This window comes from Eretmochelys imbricata, chromosome 10 (genome assembly GCF_965152235.1).
Source record: "Eretmochelys imbricata isolate rEreImb1 chromosome 10, rEreImb1.hap1, whole genome shotgun sequence".
Taxonomy (NCBI): Eukaryota; Metazoa; Chordata; order Testudines; family Cheloniidae; genus Eretmochelys; species Eretmochelys imbricata.
Window position 1 is genome coordinate 17,625,710 of NC_135581.1, and position 26,933 is coordinate 17,652,642.

Genomic DNA, 26,933 nt, shown 5'->3' on the forward strand with positions numbered 1-26,933 from the left:
GATGTTATGCATGTCCTTCTGCTTCCAGTGCAAAAACTTGATCAAATAGGAAAATTTTGCAGAGTTTGCCAAAGGTGGTCTGACTTTGGAATTTGTTTAATTTCATCTGGAAGTTTGTTCCAGAGACAGACTCTCTCCTGGAGAGCACTCACATGCTTCCTCCTGTGACTATCAGCCTCCAATTTCTGAATATATAGGAAGACCTTGTAGTATTGTTTGTTCCATAAGCTAATGAATGTAATGAAACAGCTAATTTGCATCATTAAATGGTACTGAGTATGGGGGTAAAGTACACAATTGAAGAAAAATTTAGTGAGAAAAGAAAGGCAAAAACAAAGTCTACTCCTGAATACCTAGCGAAATAAACCTTAACACAGTAAATATAAGGAATGGCAATCTGGGGGGTGGGGGAAGGGGGAGAGAGGGGGAGGAACCCACTGATTAAGACAACATCATCTGCAGTAAAATTTTTGCTTACATGAACCAGCTGGACAAGAACAGGCTCCAGATTGCAAAACATTGACCTAGCTTCAACATAAAAACTCAGCTGCTGCTCAAAGTCCCGGCCAAACGATACCTGGGATTAGGAAGATACAAAAAGCCACACTTATGACATGTCCGCAGCACACAGCTATTTGATCTTTCTATAATGTGTGTTGAATTAAGGTGCTCTCTCTCCCTCTCTTTTTTGTTTGTTCCAAAAGGGTTGGAATGAAGATCCTCAACTGCAATTAAGTTCAATAATTTCAAAGTAACTTGCTCACAGCTATATTAGGGATAGAAGAGATTCTCCTTCAACTATTCACCTTCCATAATTTAGCTTCTAGGGAAATCTGCAAGTGTTTTTATTATTATTATTAAAACAATATATAGTTTCTGATTTATGGTGTGAATATTTCTCAAGCATACAACACTTATCAGCTTCCAGACTTCTGGAAAGGGATCTGGCATCTCACAGAATTCCTAAAGTGAGGTTTATAGGAAGTGGGGGTTTGGTGTGGTTTGCATTTTAACAAAACAAAAACACAAAACAAAACAAAGCAGCTTAACAGAAAACCCACATAATCACTCTACAAACAGATTAATGAATCAACCTTTTTACTCACACTAGTTTATTATGCAGCCAATAAAAACTGTCTTTTGAAGAGTGGGCATTTGGGGTTTTTTTAAGTTATTTTTAAAGTCTGTCTCAATTTTCGAATACTGGAGGGCTCAAAAAACTGATTTTTTAAAAAACGTTTTTTGTTTTTAATTTTATGTTGATCCCTCTCAGGTGTGGGTGGTGGAATTACACCTGCTAATGTTACTTTTCACTTGCTAGTGACTTGTGAACTTTCAGACTGTCACGACATGCAAGACATTCATTAAATATTCAACTTTAAAACACGTATAGGTTTTACAGGATATTTAAAAACATTTAACAGAAGATTTTGATGCATGCTGTGATACACTTTAAACTAGGCCTGTGATACCAAGTAAGGATCAACAGTTGTATGACATTTCTTCAAAACATCTGCATATTTCCTTCACTAAATATACTGGGTGGGATTTTTAACATATCCTGAGCAAGTTGGATGCTCAAGTCCCTTTGAATTTCAGTGGTATTTAGGTGCCTACTTCCCACTCGGTAACTGCCACAAAAAGTTTTCCCAGGCAATCACGAATACTAAGTACTCACCATTTTTATAAATCCATTTATCAACGATGCTAACATTCTCTTTTCATCTTCAAGTGTTAGTGCACTACAACAGTAAGTTTATATAGTCAATATAATATAAGCCATCTTAAAAAAAAAAACAAAGAAGTTTCAACTATATACATATTTTACAAATTCTTTAAAAAAAATTATGCTCACAGTATCTAATTCACTCATTTTAAGGACACATTAATCTAATACTCATTTTATACTCATAATTTTTAAACTAACTTAAAATCACACTGTATTTATGATTGTCAGCCATTTTCAATAATACTCTTAAAGGGTTATTACCAGGACAAGTTTGGCCTAATATGTAAATTCTGTAAAATAAGATTTTATTAAATGTAGAGACCAACAGAAACGTTTCTATGAAATACTCTGAATCCCAGTGAAAAAAGATACAGCTTTTATCCAGACTAATATTCTCATAACAACAATTCAGTGGGTGCAGCACTGAACTACAGCATGAAAACATGAATGAGAAATTGACTATAAACTAATTATAAACAAGTTAGATTAGCTCATCTAGCTCTCATATTCCTACTTGAGAGAAATACAAACAATTTAAATAAAACCTTAAATGTGACATTTAACGTTCTTTCAGTTTTAATTCTCTAAGGTGTTATTTATAAGAAGGTTTTTGTTTTAAGCTATGATTACTCAACTGTCCTTTTAACTCTGTTACCATTACCACTGTGTCTCATTATAGTGTTCTCTAGAAGTTTTGCTGTCACAAATGGTACTAAAATGATACATTTACTTCCAACATTACCACAAATATATCTGATCTTTCAGAAGGCATAACCCAAATTCAGTATGAGACAAATTTACATCACATGGACATCCAATAAGCTAGATCTGTTTGGATGAAAATGGATAAATAGAATTTAAATTACAATTAAGTAATCCCATTTAATCCTTTTACTATTACGTACTTGTCTCCAGCTTTGACCTCCTGTGTATCATTTTACCATTTTCCTAGAGCAGACACCAGATGGAAACAGTTTTATCCAGTAGAGAAGGAAGGAAAACCTCAGCATGATTCGCTCATTAGTACATTACCAGTCAAAAGAAAGAACTGAGGGTGAGCTGTTGTTACCAGTCAACAGCTGTTCAAGTGGCCTAAGATCTAGACTGTGGGTTGAAACTTTGCTGAACCAAAGTTTGTAAAAAGTGGAAAGAGGTAGTTTCAAACTTATTAGAATGCTATGTAAAATGGCCATTGTAAGAGCTGACAGAACAGAATCAAAAGAATGATGTAAATTAATTTTGCCTGAAATAAAAGAATTGCTAATTAGGGGTTTACCAAGGTTCCCAGTGAAGGCTCAGAGCTGTTTTGGCAACAAGATGTGAAGAAGCGTCAACTATAGGCCACTGGCAACTGTTCTGATTCTTTAATAATTAATTTTATTTTTAATACATATTACTGTTTAAAGGTTGAAAAGGCATTAAAGTACATATGTAAGCCAAAAAGACCACATAACCTAGAATAAAGCATTTGGACTTGTCTTCATTTGAATTACATGCCAAAGCTGATTTCCTCTATTGCTAGTGTGTCTTGCATTCACTGGTACTCTATGATCTGAGGAAACTTACAATAATATACTATAAACATTGAAAGTATTGTAAATTACGTTTACAATATTGGCACTAAATTATAAATGGCTCTTGATTAAGAGCACCACAAAAATGTGCCCTTACAATTCTATTCAACCCACATAGAAAGAAGGAAGGAGAGTTTTGTGATTTACACACAAAAGTAGGCGCTTGGAAATCTTGGTTCTATTCCCAACTCTGCCAAAGATTTTCTGTGTGATTTTGGGTGTCACTTAATCACTGTGTCTCAGTTTCCTCACCCTCAGAATTGGGATAATATTTCCCTACCTCACAAAGGGTGTTAAATATTAGTACAGTATCATTTGTATCAGTACAGTTTAATTATTAATCTGTCCAGCGCTTTGAAACACTTGGATGGAAACTGCTACAGTAGTCCAGAGTACTATATCGAAGCAAAGTTGTTGGCACGCATGCAGCTCTTTTCTTCTATTTCTAAAAATAAATTGGCCTCTAATAACTGCTAAAAATTACGGGCCAGGCTCTGACGCATGGTTTATGAGGACTCAGCACAGTTGAAGGGGGTGCATAGAAAAAGGAAGTCTGTTCTTAACTGTTCCAACTGCCAACAGCCCCTGAGAGCCATTATGACAGCTGGGGATTACCAGGACATCCCAGTTTCATTTCCTGCACAGCCATAGAGTGTGGGTTTGATGAAGGAGTTTCTCTACCACCCAACAATCCCCCTACTCAAGAGAGATTTTCTTGTTATTTCTGCCAGATTAGGGCTGCTTTGTGCAGGTCAAATAACTAAAAGTGGCTGGAGTGCAACTCAATTTCGGGAGCTGTTTTTAATGGCAAAGTATGTATTGAAAACCTCTAAATACTGTATTGTTCACTGTAGTTCCTGGAAGATTCTAGCTGCTTTTTATCCTCACAAAAACTGAAAAGGGCCCAAACTGGCATCCTTTCTTTTAACAGCATCTGCTACTTTGTTTATGCTTTTTATTCTCAAAAAGTATCCTTGCTGCTTCCCTCTACGCTAGAAAAATCTATTAAGTTATTGCCATTTTCCAGTTCGAATGCTGAAACAAAGAATCTAACAAAGCAATGATTAAAGCGTAAATAATTTGTATTGTGATTTTACTGCACAGCTTCTATTAGTGCAAAACAGAGGGCCATGCATAAATTTACCGTGAAACATTAACCCCCCCTAAAAGTAAAACTATACATCACAACATCCACCATTTACACATATTCTGTATTATAGTACATGTAAATTTCATCTTACTTCACCGAATCATGCATGGTCTTGCACACGTGTAGAAGAGCATTAAGTATGACAGGGTCTTTAGTAGCATCTTGTTGATGTCTAAAAAACATTTTTGGAAAATACTGATAAAAATACTGCAGTTTCTCCAAGACACAAAATAGTGGAAAACTGAAAATTCATTTAATGCTAATTTTGCATAGGCAGCCTTTATATACTCTTATGAGCAGAGAATTGCAATGGTGAAAACATGATCTCTGTCTGTGAAATAACCTCCAAAGAACATCTTGCATTGTACAACATCTCAACGTATTTTTCTTTTTACAAAAATACATAGAGTATATTTATACCTTCACAGTTAATACACAGTTAAAAAAAACATGACAGTGGGACTTATATTTCATAACTATCTGGCAGTGTTATTACAAAGTCACAGACACCTTAAGTATTATGGATGGTGAGAGTGTAGACAGATTGCCCAGGAACGTCCAGCTAAGAACTTGAAAGCAAAACCAGTAAAGAAATCTCAGATAGGAATCTAGTTCCTTGGTTAATGTCAGATAGCACAGAATGGGCGACATGCCCTGTCTAGGCATGCAAGGACTAATTAGACAACCAAGTTTATATCCTGAAGTCACATCACCTTGAGGTATTAATCATGCCACAGATAAATACTGAAGCCAAAAAACAGACTTCCTGAGTTACCAGGGGAATGAGAAATGCCACTCTATTTCCTAGATAATATCTCCAATGCCATTTTCAACAGATATTTTGAAAGAAACCATTTGCTCTCCCATACTCTGAGCTCTGAAGAAGGAGGAGAACAAGTGCCTCAACTCTAGCACAGCCAACCAACTGCCAAGGACAAAGAAGTGTAACACTCACTATGCAATAAAATAAGGCCACCTGAAAGAGATAAATGGCAGAGACATCTAACCCTGATGAGCAATGCATGCTCTGTACTGTATTAACCTATAACCACTGTATCTTTTACTGTAACAGAGCATTCAGAACAGCCCCTGTGAACAGACCAAACCCCACTGTATCCTCAACACAGCAAAACCACCATGATTCAATTGCATCTCCTTCCTGAGGCATGGCTTCACTGGACAACTCAAAAACACTGAAGCATAAACTTCAGCCTAAGCTTCCTCTCCAGAGCCCCCCTCTCCCTCATTTCCTAATGGCCCAAAGAGACACTCCCATTCCCTCTATATGCTGGGAGGAGCCAACTAGAACCACCTGCCAATCTGTTTAGCAGTAATTACTCTAGATATTAATACAGAGATTAAGCACCTGGGCTTAGAGTGATACAGCTGAAGAGCCCTGCATTCCAGTACAGGATCTTATAGTCTACTAGTGCCTAACTAGGAAATATTAGTAGGGCAATTAATTGTTCATTCTATTTGTACTGAATATGGTTTTTTTTGCTGTACAAATGCCTAGTGATAAACTATACATTAATTTACTATATACTATTTAAGTGTTCTTTGCCTATGTAGTATTAAAAGCTCTCCACTTAATATATTGCCTAACAAAAGGGCATTACCAAAAGCATGCTCTACATATATCAGGAGCAGGTCCATCTCACTGTAAGTGGAATAGAGCAGGCAATATTTGTCACCCCAGAGCTCTGTTTTAAGTGGAAGTAAGCCTGGAAACTTCATTAATAAGTGTTCCATTCGCTTCAAGTGGCACCACTGGTAACCAGGGCAGCACACAGGAACACTCAGAAGTGGATGGAAGGGGTCAGTGACAGGCAATCTCTGTCCATATGGTAAGTACCATATCTAAAAGACAAAAGAATTTGGTGTTCTGTATTTACAACAATATTTTTAATGACTTCAAATAAAGTTTTCTGGGTTTTGGTTTGGTTTTTAAACGTATCCAAGCTGCATTTTTGTCACGGTCAAACACCATTCGCAGGATTCTGCCAACTACAAGGGACTACATTTTTGAAAAATTTAGAACTAGTAACAAAAGACTCCAAACCTGGCACCATCAACTGCACAATCTGTTATATACAGTCCCCTTGGGATATACAATTGACATAATGCAGTACAAACACATTAGGCAGAATCTGAATGGCTATCAATGTTTCTCAACTATGCAATCAAGAAATCATAACAGTCTGCTCTTTTTAACAAACCAGTGGAAGCTGCTCTAGCCAGCCACTCACTATTTATTTTTTCATGCCTGAATTATCAACACTTAATACTTCTGATTGGAAGAAATCTAACTGAAATTCAGATATCACTTTTAAATTATGTACTACTGCTCTCCAATTTGACAATTGAAAAGAAAAAGCTAAGAAAAGAAAGTAATATTTAAAAAAATATATTTTGTTTTAATGAAAATGACTATTCTGGACTTGGAAAAGTTTGAACATGAAATCTCATCTTCTGATATTGTTTTCCATTCAGGAAGCATTCATTTTACTGTAACAAACATGTCTATTTGTTCCCTTCCTCATTCATATGCCAAGATCATTATTGATGTCAGTCAAGGCTAGGAATACATTGCATTTATCATGTAACCAAGTCAAGTAATGGAAATTGAAGCAAGCACAAAGAACAATTAATCAGTGGTGAATCTGTAACAACAAATCTAACTGTTTATTATGGGGAAAGTCAAGTTATATTTCTGAGATAAGGTGGATGAGGCAATATCTTTCTTGGACCAACTTCTGTTTATGAAAGAGATGAGCTCTTACACAAAGCTCTTCTTCAGATCTTGTCTCTCTAATATCCTAAGACCAACATGGCTACAACACTGCATGCAATTTATATTTCTATCAGACACAGAGTTGACAAGACTATTCACTGATTTTCACTGAAAAACAATTAATAAGCAACTGATGAATAAAGAAGACTAATAAAAAATTGTATATTTATATTTTCTTCTTGGCGCCTCGAATATCTTATACATGCCGAATGGACTACAACAAGATTCACTCTATCTCCCCTAGCAACTTTTCAATAGATTGCCCAGATCCTCTAGTGTGCCCTTAATCAGAATATTTTCTACTTACTTAATAAAAGCTTCCATAATGCACTTGCAAACCTCCACTCGCACACTTTCTTTCTGGAACATATCCAGGAATGGTAAGAATTTCTCCTAAAAATACAAATTAAAACAAACAAACAAACAAAAAAAACAGATATTAAGGTATTTTATACACAAAAGCTTTTGATCTCTGTGCTGAAGATGAAAATCTGCTTAAAGAACCAATAAGTATAAATATTTTAGAAATATTTAAAATAATCTCAGCTATGAGTGTATGAGTATAATAGACCAGTTTTTACCTCTTTTGAAGAAAGTTATTTTTCCTGGAGGATCAGTGATTAGGTAGTGAGAGATTATAGCACGGTGGTATGAATGGAGAAATCCTATTGGCTGACAAAAGAGCTAGTTTATTGGCTCAGAGTATCCAGTATAAACATGCAACAGGTCAGAGCTCATTTAGACAAGTATCACCAAAAAATAAGAAAAACATGTTATAAAAGCAGTAATATGCTTGAAGCAGCACAGATACAGAAGTGATGATCACTGGAAAGTCTGAGGATTCCAGGAACAAGTCATAGGGTATTACAGTCCCAAAAAATCTGTCAAATTCCTGCCACCATTTTGGATTTTTCCAGGGCTACTTTTGAAGCTGTAGACCGTTCGGATGTCATTTAAAGATGCTGACTTTGAGAATCTAGAGAATTAGTTTCTGTACCATCCCCAAAATATGCGTACGGTAAAATTTTCTAAGTGCCCAAGTGACTTAGGAACTTAAACCCTATTGACTTTCAGTGAGCATTAGGTGCCCAAGTGGCTTGAAAAAAAATGGGATTTTGGCTCCTAAATCACTTAGGCATATTGGAAAAGTTTCCTCTGAATCAAATTTCAGTTGTTTAATCAGACTTTGTAACGCAAACGCACCCGTTGGCCTCCCTAAACTTTCCTTTGCACCTCAAAGGAGTGGGTGGGTGAGATTCTGTGGCCTGCGTTGTACAGGCCCTTAATCAGAACTAGATGATCATAGTGGTCCCTTCTGACCTTGGTATCTATGAATCTATGAATCAGTACCGGAACAGTTGACACTGAATTCTTTGCTATGACACAGTATATGTATGCATTATACTGAAACATTATGTAGTTATCAGCACAGCACACAAATAGGCTGTATTAGTTCATCTGAGCTCCCTTTGCTGGCTGGCTGTTACTGCTGCATTAAAACAAAGATATATTAGAGATTTAAATAATATTAGAGAATTCTATAACCTAAGAAGAAAACAGTGTGATAGGCTGGAATGTAAATAATGGATTTTTTAAGAAGTTAACAAGAGAAAACTTCCCCTGGTGTTTTAACAGTTTTATACTTGACAAAAAGTGCTTCTCACCATGTGAGCTTTCAGATGACTTAGATAAGTAAATTAGGTTAGCTTTCCTTATAAAAAACAGTCTACACTCAAGTTCTAGAAAACAATGCAAAGATATGACTTACCGCTGAAAAAAGTACAGAAAAGTCATGGAAATAGGTGATAATTTTCTGAATAATTGACTGAAGCTAGGAAAAGAAGAAAAACAACTAAATACATTACAAATTGCATGTTAAAGTACATAATGATGACAACGGTGCAGATCTATCTGCAAATCATCTAATTTATAGGTTATTTTTCTCCTGTTAATGCCTAGAAAACAATTTTTTTATATATATATATATATATATATATATATAATATAATATAATATAATATAATATAATATAATATAATATAATATATACACACACACACACACAAATTATTTTGTTGTAAATTATTCTAGATTTAAAAATTGACCTCCATGAATAAAACTGGAACACTATACCACGGCTTCACTTTAGAATAAAGAGCTTCCTGAATTACAAAAGGCCTTTTAAAATACACTGTAAGGTAAGAGACTTTAGAAGCCTCTGTGCATTTTCTTGGAACAAAATTAGTTATTTAAAGAGTTGGTAAATAAAACAGTCTCTTACTTGTGGATAGGCATCTTCAAATGCACGATCTGGAGTCATGTGTTTGATAACATCTGCCAAAACAGTATTGACCTCACGCTTCTATGTAGTGAAAATTAAATGTCACAACTCAGCATAAAAAATGGTGCAGACATCAAATGACTAAAATACTTTGTTAGTACTAAGTTAAGGTTGAGAATTTATTGCCATTTACAAAAGAATGAATTTTCTACACAGTTGTAGTTGAAACCAGATAATTCTTATTTAAGGTTCAATCAGGCACCTACTGTAACACTGCCTGTTTCCCCAATTATGTTCCAAATACAGGTTAGAAATATATTCATGAATGATCAAAAGGACTCCTTTTGAGCCTCTAATATGTATCTATTCAGCACTCACATTAGGAGATAATCTGGTTTATAGTTTTTCACATTGTAAACTGCTACTTACTGTCTCCATATAGTTAAAATTAGAAAAAAAAATCCTTGTAGAAATTCCTACATACCGTAAAGTGTCTGCAGGTATACTCCACCCACACTTCTGCACAGTTAATATAATCCTAGGGAAAAAAAAAAATATATATATATATATATATATATATAAAAAAAATGGTCAAAAGAATGCATCACCTTCAAAATCCATATCAAGTTTCAGAGTATATATTTCTCATCCCGCAGTCTGCTTAAGTAATTACTCAGGCACTTGGATCCAAGCAGGCACAAGGACCTACCTTCATGGTTACAAATTTCAAAACGGGGCCCTGCTGTACCCAAACCGAGTACAAAAGGGTGGGTTCATATGAAACATGTGCCCGGTATTCTTATTGACAAGGCAATTATTGAGTGTCTAGGAATGATGAACTAGGCAATGCTATGCTCAATGTGTATTAAAAGCTCATATGTAATTGTGGTATTTTTTTTAAAATAATTTTGAACAATTGGCTACCACTGTATCTGAAATAGGCAAGTCAGTTCCAACTTACCCCAGAACTCGTCTCCTGTCAATTACCCACCTGTGGGTTTTTCAATTTTGTGATAACCTTCCAGGCTTCATTTAATATCTGAAGGCGATCACATTCAGGAGGATCAGCCATGGCCAAGTTTAACCCCAAAGAGCGAAAGAGAAGATGCTGAGGAAAGATCAGACCATCCTATCAGTTAGAGATTCTCTATGAAACAGATCATACTTCAAAATACTACTGGTTACAAAATTATAAAGTTGGGTAAGTCACTCAAAGATCATATACTTTCTAGCCCAAAGACTGAACTGTAATGAACTTTTGTTGGAGAACTATAAGCAGTTACATTTAATTAGCAACTCATCAGAGCATATACATTGAAATGATATACAGCATTAAGACCATTTGCTTTTGATGGACCAACATGAAAGTACTATATTGTGTTCTGCTGTTTAACATGCATACAAAGGGTACGTCTACACAATGAAATTAGGTCGAATTTATAGAAGTCGGTTTTGTAGAAAGCGTTTTTATACAGCCGATTGTGTGTGTCCCCACACAAATGCTCTCAGTGCATGTAGTCGGCAGAGTGTGTCCACAGTACCGAGGCAACTGTCGACTTCCGGAGCATTGCACTGTGGGTAGCTATCCCACAGTTCCTGCAGTCTCCGCCGCCCATTTGAATTCTGGGTAGAAATCCCAGTGTCTGATGGGGCTAAAACATTGTCGTGGGTGGTTCTGGGTACATATCATCAGGCCCCCGTTCCCTCCCTCCTTCCGTGAAAGCAAGGGCAGACAATCGTTTTGCGCTTTTTTCTTGAGCTACCTGTGCAGACGCCATACCATGGCAAGCATGGAGCCCGCTCCTCTCACCGTATGTCTCCTGGGTGCTGGCAGACATGGTACTGCACTGCTACACAGCAGCAGTTTATTGCCTTTTGGCAGCAGACAGTACAGTATGACTGGTAGTCGTCGACGTAGTCCTGGGTGCTCTTTTAACCAACCTTGATGAGGTCAGGGGCACCTGGGCAAACATGGGAGTGACTTAGCCAGGTCATTTCCCTTTTAAGTTTCGTCTCATGGCGATTGAGTCCTACCGGCAGTGCACTGTCTTTTAATCAGCAGCCAGCAGAAGATGATGGCCAGTAGTCATACTGCACCGTCTTCTGCTGAGCACCCAGGAGAAGACGATGGCTAGCGCTCATACTAGATGAAGTGGCTCAAAACAAGAAATAGACCAGGTTTGTTCTGTATTCATTTTCTCCTCCCTCCCTCCGTGAAATCAACGGCCTGCTAAACCCAGTTTTGAGTTCTATCCTTGAGGGGGCCATTCAGTTTCTCGCAAAGCCACCCCCATTGTTGATTTTAATTCCCTGTAAGCCAACCCTGTAAGCCATGTTGTCAGTCGCCCCTCCCTCCACCAGGACAAAGGCAGAAAATCGTTCCACGCCCTTTTTTCTGTGCAGACGCCATACCATGGCAAGTATGGAGCCCGCTCAGATCACTCTGGCAAGTAGGAGCACATTAAACACCACACACATTATTCAGCAGTATATGCAGCACAAGAACCTGCCAAAGTGAAACCGGGCGAGTAGGCGACATTAGCGCGGTGACGAGAGTGATGAGGACATGGACACAGACTTCTCTCAAAACACGGGCCCTGGCAATGTGGGCATCATAGGGCTAATGGGGCAGGTTCATGTGGTGGAACGCTGATTCTGGGCTCGGGAAACAAGCACAGACTGGTGGGACCGCATAGTGTTGCGGGTCTGGGACGATTCCCAACGGCTGCGAAATTTTCGCATGCGTAAGGGCACTTTCATGGAACTTTGTGACTTGCTTTACCCTGTCCTGAGGCACAAGAATACCAAGATGAGAGCAGCCCTCACAGTTGAGAAGCGAGTGGCAATAGCCCTGTGGAAGCTTGCAATGCCAGACAGCTACCAGTCAGTCTGGAATCAATTTGGAGTGGGCAAATCTACTGTGGGGGCTGCTGTGATGCAAGTAGCCAACGCAATCAAAGATCTGCTGATATCAAGGGTAGTGAGTCTGGGAAATGTGCAGGTCATAGTGGATAGCTTTGCTGCAATGGGATTCCCTAACTGTGATGGGGCCATAGATGGAACCCATATCCCTATCTTGGCACCAGAGCACCAAGTCGGCGAGTACATAAACCGCAAGGGGTACTTTTCAATAGTGCTGCAAGCACTGGTGGATCACAAGGGACGTTTCACCAACATCAACATGGGATGGCCGGGAAAGGTACATGACGCTCGCACCTTCAGGAACTCTCGTCTGTTTCAAAAGCTGCAGGAAGGGACTTTATTCCCAGACCAGAAAATAACCGTTGGGGATGTTGAAATGCCTATAGTTATTCTTGGGAACCCAGCCTACCCCTTAATGCCATGGCTCATGAAGCCATACACAGGCAGCCTGGACAGTAGTCAGGAGCTGTTCAACTACAGGCTGAGCAAGTGCAGAATGGTGGTAGAATGTGCATTTGGATGTTTAAAGGTGTACTGGTGCAGTTTACTGACTCGGTTAGACCTCAGCAAAACCAATATTCCCACAGTTATTACTGCTTGCTGTGCGCGCCACAATATCTGTGAGAGTAAGGGGGAGATGTTTACGGCGGGGTGGGAGGTTGAGGCAAATCGCCTGGCTGCTGGTTATGCACAGTCAGACACGAGGGCAGTTAGAAGAGCACAGGAGGGCGCAGTGCACATCAGAGAAGCTTTGAAAACCAGTTTCATGACTGGCCAGGCTACGGTGTGAAAGTTCTGTTTGTTTCTCCTTGATGAAACCCCCCACCCCTTGGTTCACTCTACTTCCCGGAAAGCTATCCACCCTCCCCTCCTCCCTTCGATCACTGCTTGCAGAGGCAATAAAGTCATTGATGCTTCACATTCATGCATTCTTTATTAATTCATCACACAAATAGGGGGATAACTACCAAGGTAGCGCAGGAGGGGTGCTGGAGGAGAGAAGCACCAGGAGGGGTGGTGGAGGAGGGAAGGACAATGCCACACAGCACTTTAAAAGTTTAAAACTTTAAAACTTATTGAATGCCAGCCTTCTGTTGCTTGGGCAATCCTCTGGGGTGGAGTGGCTGGAGGCCCCCCACCGCGTTCTTGGGTGTCTGGGTGAGGAGGCTATGGAACTTGGGGAGGAGGGCGGTTGGTTACACAGGGGCTGTAGCGGCGGTCTGTGCTCCTGCTGCCTTTCCTGCAGCTCAACCATACACTGGAGCATATTACTTTGATCCTCCAGCAGCCTCAGCATAGAGTCCTGCCTCCTTTCATCACGCTGCCGCCACCTTTCAGCTTCAGCCCTCTCTTCAGCCTGCCACTTACTCTCTTCAGCCCGCCACCTCTCCTCCCAGTCATTTTGTGCTTTCCTGCACTCTGACATTGTCTGCCTCCACGCATTCGTCTGTGCTCTGTCAGTGTGGGAGGACAGCATGAGCTCAGAGAACATTTCATCGCAAGTGTGTTTTTTTCGCCTTCTGATCTTCGCTAGCCTCTGGGAAGGAGAAGATCCTGTGATCCTTGAAACACATGCAGCTGATGGAGAAAAAAAAAGGGACAGTGATATTTAAAAAGACACATTTTATAGAAGAATGGGTACACTCTTTCACGGTAAACCTTGCTGTTAACATTACATACATAGCATATGTGCTTTCGTTACAAGGTCGTATTTTGCCTCCCCCCAGCATGTGGCTAGCCCTTCCCTCCTCCCCGTGGCTAACAGTGAGGAACATTTCTGTTCAGCCACAGGTAAACAGCCCAGCAGAAACGGGCACCTCTGAATGTCCCCTTAAGAAAAGCACCCTATTTCAACCAGGTGACCATGAATGATATCACTCTCCTGAGGATAACACAGAGAGATAAAGAACGGATGTTGTTTGAACGCCAGCAAACATACACTGCAATGCTTTGTTCTACAATGATTTCCGAGTACATGCTACTGGCCTGGAGTGGTAAAGTGTCCTACCATGGTGGATGGAATAAGGTTGCCCTCCCCAGAAACCTTTTGCAAAGGCTTTGGGAGTACACCCAGGAGAGCCGCGAATGCCAGGGCAAAGTAATCATTAAACACACTTGCTTTTAAACCATGTATACTATTTAAAAAGATACACTCACCAGAGGTCCCTTCTCCACCTGGCGGATCTGGGAGGCAGCCTTGGGTGGGTTCAGGGGGTACTGGTTCCAGGTCCAGGGTGAGAAACAGTTCCTGGTTGTCGGGAAAACCGGTTTCTCCGCTTGCTTACTGTGAGCTATTTACAACCTCATCATCATCATCTTCCTCCTCGTCCCCAAAACCTGCTTCCGTGTTGCCTCCATCTCCATTGAAGGAGTCAAACAACACAGCTGGAGTACTGGTGGATGAACCCCCTAAAATGGAATGCAACTCATCATAGAAGCGGCATGTTTGGGGCTCTGACCCGGAGCGGCCGTTTGCCTCTCTGGTTTTCTGGTAGGCTTGCCTCAGCTCCTTAAGTTTCAGGCAGCACTGCTTCGGGTCCCTGTTATGGCCTCTGTCCTTCATGCCCTGGGAGACTTTGACAAATGTTTTGGCATTTCAAAAACTGGAACGGAGTTCTGATAGCATGGATTCCTCTCCCCATACAGCGATCAGATCCCGTACCTCCCGTTCGGTCCATGCTGGAGCTCTTTTGCGATTCTTGGACTCCATCATGGTCACCTCTGCTGATGAGCTCTGCATGGTCACCTGCAGCTTGCCACGCTGGCCAAACAGGAAATTGAAATTCAAAAGTTCGCGGCCTTTTCCTGTCTACGTGGCCAGCGCATCTGAGTTGAGAGTGCTGTCCAGAGCACTCTGGGATAGCTCATTGAGGCCAATACCGTCTAATTGTGTCCACAGTACCCCAAATTCAATCCAGCAAGGCTAATTTCAGCGCTAATCCCTTTGTCGGGGGTGGAGTAAGGAAATTGATTTTAAGAGCCCTTTAAGTCGAAAAAAAGGGCTTCATCGTGTAAATGGGTGCAGTGTGAAATCGATTTAACACTGCTAAATTCAACCTCAACTCCTAGGGTAGACCAGGGCTTATTTGGCAGATTCCTGAAGAAAGGCTCTAAACTAGCACACCCAGAAGTCAGATTTTGCTCCCATTGAAGTCAACAGCAAAACTCCCATTGGCTTCAGTGGAGCAGGATTAAGCCCCTTAAAACAGTACAAATAAGTGCCGGGAGTAGAGTCACATGCTGTGTGAAGGAAGCCACAATTAGTTAATTCCCAGCACTTCTTTCCAGCACTGGGATTGACTGGCTAATAACAGCCCCTTCCTTATAACAAATAAACTGCAACAGGCCTCTTTTTGATCCATTCACTGCTACTGCAGAAGACATAGTTCCTATCTCTATTCTCAGTCGACCCCTCCCACTCGTAAAGGATTCAGGACCCAAGAATGAAACAGGAATAGAAATCACTTTATGTTCTAGATCTTAAATCACCTTATTCTACACAGCAGAGAGTTCCCATTTTTTAATCCTGTGTGAACTATCTAGACAACTAGCTAAAAGTATAAAGCACTCAGCAAGATAATGAATAAGGATTGCTTTAAATTGCAAAAACTTACCTTGGGGAAACCAGATTCATCGCACTCTTTAATCATGCCAATAAAATCCATAGACCTTGCAGCAATAAACTCCGCTCTGAATGCTGACATCACTGAATTCAACAGCAGGGCACTAGAAGGAACAGGATACAAATCAGCACAGCTCACCATAAATTAAGCCCATTTTCATTGTCTAGTTTACATTAATCTGAACTTCAAAGAATAATTAAATACCACTCAGTTTCTACCTGTTTGGGTGATGGGTTGATCAAGGCTGTAATTTGTTGGGAAAACAAGAAAACATGAAGTTTGGCAAGTTGCACAGGATATGTAGAAAACCTCAACCTGTACTTTCTTTGCTTAACTCCAAGGAAAACATCATTTAATTGTCTTTAAAATAAATTTTACATTCGATTTCTTACACTAGGATCAACTTTCTTTCAAGCTATCACTAGCTGAGAGCAGATTTCCTTATAATACTGGCACATCACTCACCAAGCTGGAGACCATTGGCTATTCAGTAAAAAGAAACAGTAATATTGGGATAGTCTTTGCACATTTGCTGAACTATTCTATTTTCTTCTTCTGTCTGAAGTCCCTGCAATTGAAAGTATCTTTTGGTATGGCAACAGCCTCCATTGAAGCTTTGTTGCATTAACTAAAGCTGTTGCTGCGAGGCTGATTTCTACTAAATGAGCTGGTAGAACGGAAATAAATCCATATGATTATAGTAAAGGTGATTATTTTGTCTACAGATATAATAATTGAAACCTGAAATTTATATTGTAAGTTAGCTGTTGAAGAGGCAATCCAATGTACTACACTTCAGAAAAAGTAACTCAATTTGACAGCATTTTAAAACAAATATTCAGGGCCAAATTCTGCCCTGAGATGCATCTGCACAACTTCCATTTTGACTTGTAACCCCAGCAGAGTCGACACTCAGTCCTTCATTCTTTTGAAGTCAATAAAGTGAATGCTGTGCAATTTACTGTTTGTGGAGGTCTTTTGCAGAACAGAAGTGAATGGGATTACAGTGATCACATAGCACTTAGGAGGAATTTGCCCTTGGCCTTGTCCACACATTTCCATGCCACCAATTGTTGTCCACAGCATGTTGCACAAGTTGGCTGCTACCTTTCACCCAGAGATGGATGAATTATAGTGATATTGCATGTATGTAGTTAGTGAAGGGCTTGGGATTTAAAATTTAGCAATGAAAATCACCATATAAATCTAAAATATCATTCAATGAGGTGCACATAAGAGGGCAGAAATTTGCCTCTTGTTGTTAACCTACAAAACAATGGTCAGAGCTGGGTTATTCAATTTCCAATTAGCTACATTGTGTAAGCATTTAAAAGGTCAAAAATAGACTGAAATTAACACTCCATTAAAACACATAGGAAATTTCTCAGCTCTCTTGGTGCTACATTGTGAAATTTGCCTTGCTGCAAAGCAAACAAGAGAGCTGTGCACAGACTAAGCAGAAAATCTGTCTTCACAACCCAAAAGACTAGAAACTATTTAATTTAAAGACAAATGCTGTAGAATAAACCAAAAATCTATAGACAGAACCTAATACAGTGAGTCTAAAAGCATGACTTTTGCCTCCTCACCCCTGATTTTGAGTCAAACTTCTCCACTCCTTAACTCAGTCACATGTTTGGTGTTACAATATCTTTCTTTTGGATAAAAGGGTAATGCATTTCCGGCTCTTCACTCAAAGCAGATTACACTAGCTCACTGTTTAGTAAAAAAATTAATCATGTTTGCAAACAATTTTCAAAGACCTCCTCCCTGCCCACTTAATAAACCAAACTGAAACCAGCCAATATAACTTGGGCTAAAACATGCTCACACAATTCAGAAAGAGGATTCAAGACTAGCAATTAACCTTTCTGAATCAGTCACGAAATACAGGTAAACCTGTGCAGACCAGGCCAAACCACATTCCAGTTCAGGTTAATGTACGGAGATGGGATGAATTGTATTTGAAAACCATTTTCTGCTCATTTTTCTAGTTCAGACAGGGACTAAGTTAACTAGGAATGAATGCACATCCTTCCTGAGACAGGCTTGGAAGGCTATCCTTAGCCTTAAAATGGCACTGTTCAGTCACCTGCTTGCAACCTCCCTCACATATACACATACTGGCCAATTGGCAAAAGTAAAAAAGGGGAACAGAAGAAAATGTAGCATGTGTAGTTCTCAAAGGAAATGACTGGGAGCACAAAGTATCATGTGGTTTAATCCTAGCTGAACTCTAGCTCATCTGACAATTGGGTCAATTAACCTTTTTGCCACAGCCAAATCCACTGGAATTTTGGGTGAAAAAAAAATTCAGGGAACACAGATACTACATCTCAGTTTTAGCAGTTTAATAAAGTTCTCCTGCAACAAAATAAAATGAGAGACATTATACAAAGAACTGGATTACAAAAGTGTAACATAAGATTTAGATTTCTGACTCATGGTCTGTTGACCATGCAGTACTTACTTGTTCCCCAGTTTCTTGCATCTCTCCATCATCTCAGTAAGCAGAATCTAGAACAGTGATTTCATTCAAATCAAAAAGTGTGGACCACCCAAATAAAACATTCTCACAGCTTTTGGAAAACTTTACATTAGCTAGAGGTGAATTTCATTACATAGCGACTACATTCCAAACACTACATCTAGTCAAAAGAAAATATTGTGGGTGGTGCAATATAAAACAAATATATTACATGGATATAGTGACATTTTAATCTGACTTGCTACTTCATTTTATAAAAGTCAAGTTTTCAGATCTTTAGTAATGTCTGGAAAAGGTTCTCTCTCTGAAAAATGACATGGTCAATTACCTCTGGCAAGAGAGGGGAATACTACTAGCTCTTTACTGCAGAATGCAGAAACTCTGATTGAAGTTTTAAGTAGCTTGTTGGCTATGTTAAGCAATTACAAAGCCCAGAGCTTACCAATTTTTTCCTCACTAGTTTATATCAGTATGACAGAAGAAACTGAATAGAATCAGAAGATCAAGAAAGCAAGATGATACCAGCGATTGGGACAGTAAGAAAGAAAATGCAGTATTGACTATAAATGTAAATGTTCTCATTTGTGCTTTAATATAATTGCTTATTATTATTATTTCCAATATACATATATTTTTCCTGTGTACAAGAGTTTTAAAATGTATGCTCATACCTATTGGGGTTTAGTCTATTCCTCTCTAAATATGAGAAAGAGCTGATTTCTAAGATTTTTAAACAAGCCTTTAAACCAGGCAAACTTTTTGGCCTGATGGCCACATGTGGGTATGGAAATTGTATGGCAGGCCATGAATGCTCATGAAATTGAGGGTTGGGGTGCAGGAGGGGGTCAGGGGTGAAGGCTCCGGGTGGCACTTACCTCAAGCACCTCCCAGAAGCAGTGGCATGTCCCCGCTCCAGCTCCTACACGAAGGTGCGGCCAGGCATGGCCAATGGGAGCTGCGGGGTCAGTGGCAGCGTGCAGAACCCCTTGGCTGCCCTTATGCGTAGGAGCCGGAGGGGGAACATGCCACTGCTTCTGGCAGTTCCACAGAGCGGGGCAAGCTCCCAACCCCACTTCCTGGCTGGAGCACCGGAGCAGGGCAAGCCCCAGACCCCACTCCCTGGTCAAGGGTCGGATTAAAGTGTCTGGAGGGCCGCATGCGGCCCTCAGGCCATAGTTTACCCACCCCTGCTTTAAACAAGGAGGGAAGCACAGCAGATTTAAATTCTCCTCATGACTCGACTTCCTCCAGCTTTCCTCTCAAATAATGAAGTGTTGTAATGTCTCCTTAGAAATTAATTTCTGTTTCAGACTATTTTTAGGCTGGTTATAATATTATGTTGATCATGTTTATAAATACAAAAAGGTGCAATTTGCATCGCTAAGTTGATAAAGCTGTGCAAAGAACAGCATCATGGGGTTCTGATGCAGAATCAAAGATTTCTAGTTTGGCCCCAGGAGACATGTTATGCAGAGTCCTGTACAAAGCAATCAGATGTGCATTTTTGTGTGGGTGAGGTTTCACCTTTAAAATTTCTTTAGCATCTTCATTATTTAAAAGCATTTACATTATTTAGATTCTACATAATCTGTAAACATGAACTACAACAAGAATGGCTTTATATTGGCACTGCTCATTTGATTACTGTTAAGGCTTGTTAGCACTTCTTTCATACATACACCTATTACCCGTATGCTGCCCTTGATCTGCATTACTTGTACTTTGCCCATTGCTGGTGTCAAGCTTAGAATGCAACATTTTTCTGGATCCCCTTCTTTACCCAAAGGGGAACTACTAGCTTCCTATATTTTCAGAAAGTCAACTTTTATTATTTCCACTTTCTTCAGAATTCTGCATCAGATTGCGATTGTCTCAGATGCATTTCACGTTTTGTTGGGAATTTAAAGATCTGATAGGCTCACCTTAGAAAATACGGTTTATTATTATTATTGTGGTTGAGATAAAGTTTCCCAATCACTTGTTCTGGTGCATATTTTGATTACCACTAGTACTATATTTTTATCCCAAGAGTCATATCAGACAGAGAAGAAGTTGCCTGCTTTTTATTTACTTATACCCACAGTTCTGTTTCTGCATCTCCTTTTATATTAAAACTATGAAAGGGAAATAAGCTTTGTGGAATAAGGAAGCTGACTTATTTTAGTCCATTGTGTAATATTACATTTATTCTTCAACTTTGCCGTATCATTTTAAACTTAATATCTACAACTAAAAATAATTATGAATCCACTTATGCTTCCTTCACTATGGTTTTGTTTTTACACTTAATAGTCCTTTCACATTGGCCTTTTTGTCTTTTCAAGCACTCTCACTGGAAACTATTTATGGTTACTTAGAATGTAGGCACTTCAGAGCATTGCATGTATCTTAGCTAGCTATGTAAAGTCCAATGTATATTTACAGCACTATCTCTGTTAATAATATCGCTCACATAAGCTTTGGTCATTTTTCAATTCAAGTTTGAATATAGCATCCTACGTCCTACATCAATATGTACTAAATGGTCTAGCAATGAACAATTACCATAGGAATCTATAACATCTTTTAAAAATCAGATATTGTATATGTTCTTTGTTCCAGTTAACTATCAAGCATTTATTTACATGGTGACTATGTCATTTACCTCGGGAGCACGGTACGCAATACACTGTAAAATCCAATCTATAGCAGGAGAGTAGAGAGTCAAATACAATGGAATCTCCACACACTGCACTACCAGCTGATTCTGAACAGTATCCCCATGCATCTGTAAAGGAAGTAAAAGATGAAAGAGCTGCCATGGGGGTGGGGGGTGGGAAGGCATCTGGCTGGGGCTATGAGAAACTGGAAACAAAACTTCAAGTTATAGGTTAATTGAAAGCTTTGAGAGACCAGGGTAACTGAATTACACAGCATGCTCAACAAGTATTCTGCATATTTTCCTGTATTCAGAAGAAATATACAGTGGGCACTATTTAAAATTTGGGCATATAGCATGTACAGTAGTTAAATTTACCACAATATGTGCCGTATTTCCCATTCTAAATATAGGTAATACCACAGTAAAGGTAAATAGTGCAGTCTAGTAAACATCAATTTTGCTGGTGACATCTATTGGCTGGTGACATTTTTTTTCAGATTCACAGTTTCAAAAATATTTACAACTCTAGATTCTAGAACTTTTAAAGGGATTCGTAAAAAGCATTTTCATCATCGGTTGCTCAAGGAACATCCTTATTTCATCACTCAGGCAACACAAACGTATTTGCTTACTTGCTTAAATGTTAGAAGGAAGTCAAAAAAATTCTTGTTAAGGCTTTCTTTACGATGAGGAGCTACTTCCATTCCGACCTACATTCGAAGAAAGAGAAAAATTGTATCTGTACCACTTACCATCCTCTTTCAGCTATGAAATAGAGTTATTCACCAGGGAATAAGTATATTCACACGCATATCAATAAGATGAAGATATAATAGCAGAGTACTGAACAGAATGCTTTTTGCCCATCATTATCCCTGACTCACTAGGAAGTGATATTATGGCCCCATCCACTGAGACCAGAACTGTGCTAGCTACTACTGTGTTTAAACGAGGTTGTTGAGAACAGGTCCTAGTATGGTGTTCATGACCAGTAAGAGAAAAAACTAGCATTCAAATGTTAGGAAAAGCCATATTTAAGGCTGCCTTTTGGTTCATCCATTCCTTGCACTGAATGAAGTAGGGGTCCTGTGAAAAAAAATAGTACAGGACCGTGTAATCAAAGACTACTGTAATGCATAAACATGTAAGGGGGTGAATTAAGGGGTCACAGGCAATTTTAAGTCTGGACTTTCCTAATTCTTGAGTGCTTGATTTTGCAACTTAACTAATGATTTTTTAATGCAGGGTATTTTTTACTATAATTTATTTTCTTTTTTTTTTTTTTTTAAGAAAAGAAAAAAGGTAAAAAAAATGTGTTATGTGCAAGTGTAAGAGAAGAGAAAGTGGAACACAAATGACTCATGAAAAAGCTATAAGTCAGTTATATTTTAAAAAAAAAAACAACCCAACAGCTTCTAAGACTCCTCCCCTATCACTTTGCTCACCCAAGGCCTGATTACGAGAGGCGCCTGCCACTCCCACTGACTTTGTCAGGAGCTGCAGGTACCCACCACCCACCCAGACCAAGCATCTCTAGCCTTTATATTTTGTTTCTATTTGAGTCATATAAGCTTTAAAAAAAATGCACTGCCCTATGAACTTTCCATAGAGAGCTGATTCTTTGATTCAATTCAACAGCAGAGACACCTCTATTCAGCGATGCTGCTGCTTTACAGATCTTATTTGTGTCTGCACTACAGCTTCATTATTTACAAACTGTTAGTTTTTAGAAGGTTTTTATTCCCACCATCTTCACCAGGGTTAGTTTGAAATTTTCTTTTAATTAATTAAGTGTTAACAGAAAGGAAGTATGTGTGACACAATTTTACCTCCTGCTAGGGGGGAGTCTATTTCTCTAACTTCTGCTTTCATTCCGGACCAAGATTTCTTTTCTTGTTTTTAAAAAATACCTTATGGCAGCCTGTTAAGGCCACAAACATCCAATGTGGTGGTACCTGGAACATTTCATCGGCCAAACCGTCAAGGCCTTACACAATTTGACAGCATTTCTGTCTGTACGTATGCATGTAATGCGATGCATCCGATCAATTCCAAAATTTCAGAGAATGGTCTAGACATCAGTTGTCAGAACCCCACTGATTTTGGGGGAAACTGGAAAGGGGAAAAGGGGGGTACATGTAGCTGCTGCCATCTGGCTAGCACAGCCACAGCTTTCAGCACCTATGCAATTGTCTGTTGATCAAACAAGTGGCTGATGGCACCCATTAATACCTTCCAGCACAACAGCAAGCCCCATCTCACCTCTGCTCATCCCCCCCCCCGACAGAGTTTAATATGACGACACCCTGGATGATTATCTCCCAGACAGAAAGAATAATAATGAGGAGGAGGGGCTGGGGGTGCACACACCTGGCATAGTGGGAGGGAGAATGACACACAGAGAACTCCTTGGGGAGCAACTGGGGGCAGGAAAGACAGAGGCTCTGGCATCGGGGGGAAGGGGATGCACAAAGAGTGCTTACCATAGGGCAGTGGTTCCCAAACTTTAACAACCTGTGAACCCCTTTCACTAAAATGTCAAGTCTCGTAAACCCCCTCCTAAAAATGAATATTTCCAGGGATTTTCTCCTTTACCAGAGTATAAATTATAAAAGCAGTGATCTTGGAAATATAAAATTTGTTTTTATGACATGCTTATTACACACTATCAACTATTATTTATCATTACAGTATTTTTATTATATTATGAAAACGGCAACACTCTTCCAAGATCTCACTTTCGTAGTTCGTATCACTTTGAATAAACCTGTTATAAATTGAGGCTCCTGTGTTTCATCAAGGAATATCAGACGTGAAACAGCATGAAGGTATTTAAGATGCCAACTCAAAGAATTCCTCCTACATAAGCATTCAGGTCTTGAGCAGTCCAGGCAAACAACGCACGTTACAACAAAGCTTAAACTTGTTCTTCACAATAATTTTAAAACAATACTAGCTGCCTATTTAATTTTAAAAACAGCAAAAAATATCCACCTCCCTTTCCATTTCTTATAAGGAATCTTGAAGTTTAAATCTCCTCAGTGTGATAGATATGCTTGCTTTGATCTGCTTAGCTCTTGGAAGTCCAGGGGCTGTGCTGCCTGGGATCCTTAGGGACAGCTCTGTTCGCCATTAGGGAATTTTTTCCTCCCCAGAGAGCTCCCTGTAACATTTTGCAAACCCCAGTTTGGGAACCACTGACATCGGGGGAAGAATGGGGATCCTGGAATGGGAGAACACAGAACTCCCTCATGGGGAAAATTGGAAGGACCTTATATGAGGGAAGGAGGGGCACACAGCTTACCTAGCAAGGAAGGAGGAATGGGGGACCATGGCATGGGAGGAGAGGGATTTAGGGTGCACACAGAAGCCCTGGCAGGGAACAATTGGAGGGAGTTGCAGCAAATCCCTGAAATAGAGGGGGAAGGGAGGGTGGCAGACATCGCGCTTATAGGGGAAACCAAGGAGCCTCTAGTGCGTGTAATAAGCTCAGCTGACGCAAGATACAAAGTGTGCAACCTCCTAGTTTTTAAAACACGACATCAAATTAACTCTTTTTCATCATGAAGCTCATCAAGCCATCCTCCAAAAGCAGATACTCTCATGGTATGAACAGGGAGACAATAAATTCAAGTAGAAGGAAAGCTTGTACAGTACCTCGGAAAAGCCATGCTTAGCACTCAGACAGCAGTCTGTAATACCACAAAGCTACAAGCTTTCTTTATGACTCAGTCCCCAATTTTCCCCTTCCCTCAGGAGGAAGTACTGGCAGGACAAGCTTGGAAAATTAGTTTTTAATTACTATGATTATTATAGGCAATTATGCAGCAGGTTTTCAAACTGTGACTATAATGGAAAAGTTATCCTGCCTTGCAATTTTCTAAGAGGAGGAACAGGCCGCTTTTTGGGCCAGAGAAAACCTGCCACTAATTAAAATCTTCCTTTTTTGGCAGGTAAGGCTGCAGGAAGACAGATTATACCATTGATATAAGCTCACTTTAAATAATGTTAAATTATAGCCTACCCTGCACAGGTACGCTCTTGCATAGACTGCAACCAGTGGATCTCCAATTCCTCTAATCATAGCCGTTAGTCGCGGGAGACATTCTGAAATTCCCCTGTTAAGATTTTTGAAAAATTAAATTTTGAAGTTTATGAATTGATCAGAGCACCACAACGCATACTGATAACTCAAAAGGCTGCTTTATTAAATGTACATGTGAGCAAGAATTAAAAGAATCAAGGAAAGTCTATTAGCACAAAGTCTAATTTAGAAGTAAAATTTAACTAGTTCTCTAAGTAACATCTTAGACATGAATTATACTACTTACCCTTGTGAGCAGCCAGGCTATGTACTGGAGATTTGCAAAGAGCTGGGGGACTGATGGAAGGAAAGAAGCCTTTCCTCTAGACTGGAGAAGCTGGAGCTTCTCTCTGGTTGCAATGTAGTCTCAGGGATGCAGCAGCCCAAAAGCCTCAGAGGCAGTGGATCTATGATGGCCAAGGAATCTCCTAGTCAGTCACAGATCCACTGGTCCCACTTCACTCCCAGTTTCACCTGCTATGGTTATAAGGAGGGACTCACCACAGAGCTGTTGCATGCAGGTGGTGTGGGCTGTTTATACTCCCCCTGTCCCTCCAGCACACACCTGCACTGGCACAAGTGTGACCAGGCCCATACTGGGAGGCCCAAAAATAATCAAGCTGTCATTGTAGAGCCATTGAGATTATGGCATTCATTTTAGCAATTAACTGCAAAGGCCCGTTAGTCCTGAAGGGCTATTTTTAAAACAATATTGATTCCGGTCGGCTTGGAGCCTATTCCCCAGCTGCTTTCCAGGCTCACTGCCTCTGCCTTGTTTCCACACCTTGCCTTTAGCCTGGTTACTGACCTACCTATTTCTCTTTCTGTGTTACCCTCTCCTTTACCTTCAGCCACCTCCCATCAATTTTGCTTTCCTTTCAGTTTTGTAAACCCCTCCTCCTTGGCCCCCCCCAAAATGCTTCACTTTCCGTTCATACTACAGTTATGCAAGTGCTCTGAAGTGGATGCATCAGTACGTCAGCAGCTGTGCTAATATTCTGCCTTGATGGGATTTGTATCAGGAGCCCAAAGCAATCAATATTGCCCCCTCCAAAAGCACAGAAGTTTCCTGCCATTATTGATAGTGGAACTTTCATACTTAATTCTCTGCATACTACTTTAACATGTACCCATTCGTTGGCTGTCCATATTTATTAACTGCATGTTAGCCTTACGTTTTGGACAGAAACTTGTTGCATTTCAGTATTGCTGCTTCCACATAGCTATAACAAAACCAAATTAAGGAAAAATACTCCAAGATGTATTCCTTGTAAGAAAAACAAAACTACTCCTCTGACACATTGAAAATATCCTGTAACATACTGAGAAATCTTATGGAATTAAGATGGCCCTAATTCAATAAGGTTTATTTTAACCCCATTTCGGGTGTACTGTATGTACATTAATGTGTTGTTGTGGCAGTAGGGTTGCCAAGTGTCCAGTTTTCAGCCAGAATGCCCAGTCGAAAAGGGACCCTGGCAGCTCCGGGCAGCACTGATGACCAGGCTATTAAAAGTCAGGTCAGCGGCACAGTGGGGCTAAAGCAGGCTCCACGCAGCTTCCAGAAGCAGTGGCATGTCTCCCCTCCAGCACCTACACTTCCGTATGCTGCCCCTGCCCCAAGCGCCAGCTCTGCAGCCTCCATTG

At 39.9% G+C, this 26,933-nt stretch overlaps 1 protein-coding gene across 4 annotated transcripts in view; it reads right to left on the reverse strand.

Annotated features, from left to right (window-relative positions):
* Nucleotides 1-26,933, reverse strand: part of VPS35L (VPS35 endosomal protein sorting factor like) — a 116,233-nt gene that overhangs the window by 51,453 nt on the left and 37,847 nt on the right. For 3 of the 4 annotated variants that reach the window (XM_077828141.1, XM_077828140.1, XM_077828144.1), the window contains 14 exons: nt 26,462-26,509; nt 25,227-25,320; nt 21,835-21,912; nt 21,206-21,328; nt 18,544-18,590; nt 16,065-16,176; nt 10,520-10,636; nt 10,013-10,066; nt 9,529-9,609; nt 9,016-9,078; nt 7,555-7,640; nt 4,545-4,625; nt 1,679-1,742; nt 479-577 (listed from right to left, as the gene is read on the reverse strand). In XM_077828141.1, the coding sequence (XP_077684267.1) occupies nt 479-577; nt 1,679-1,742; nt 4,545-4,625; nt 7,555-7,640; nt 9,016-9,078; nt 9,529-9,609; nt 10,013-10,066; nt 10,520-10,636; nt 16,065-16,176; nt 18,544-18,590; nt 21,206-21,328; nt 21,835-21,912; nt 25,227-25,320; nt 26,462-26,509 (1,147 nt within the window). The remainder of the gene's footprint in view (nt 1-478; nt 578-1,678; nt 1,743-4,544; nt 4,626-7,554; nt 7,641-9,015; nt 9,079-9,528; nt 9,610-10,012; nt 10,067-10,519; nt 10,637-16,064; nt 16,177-18,543; nt 18,591-21,205; nt 21,329-21,834; nt 21,913-25,226; nt 25,321-26,461; nt 26,510-26,933) is intronic. The other variant, XM_077828143.1, reaches the window with a different exon arrangement.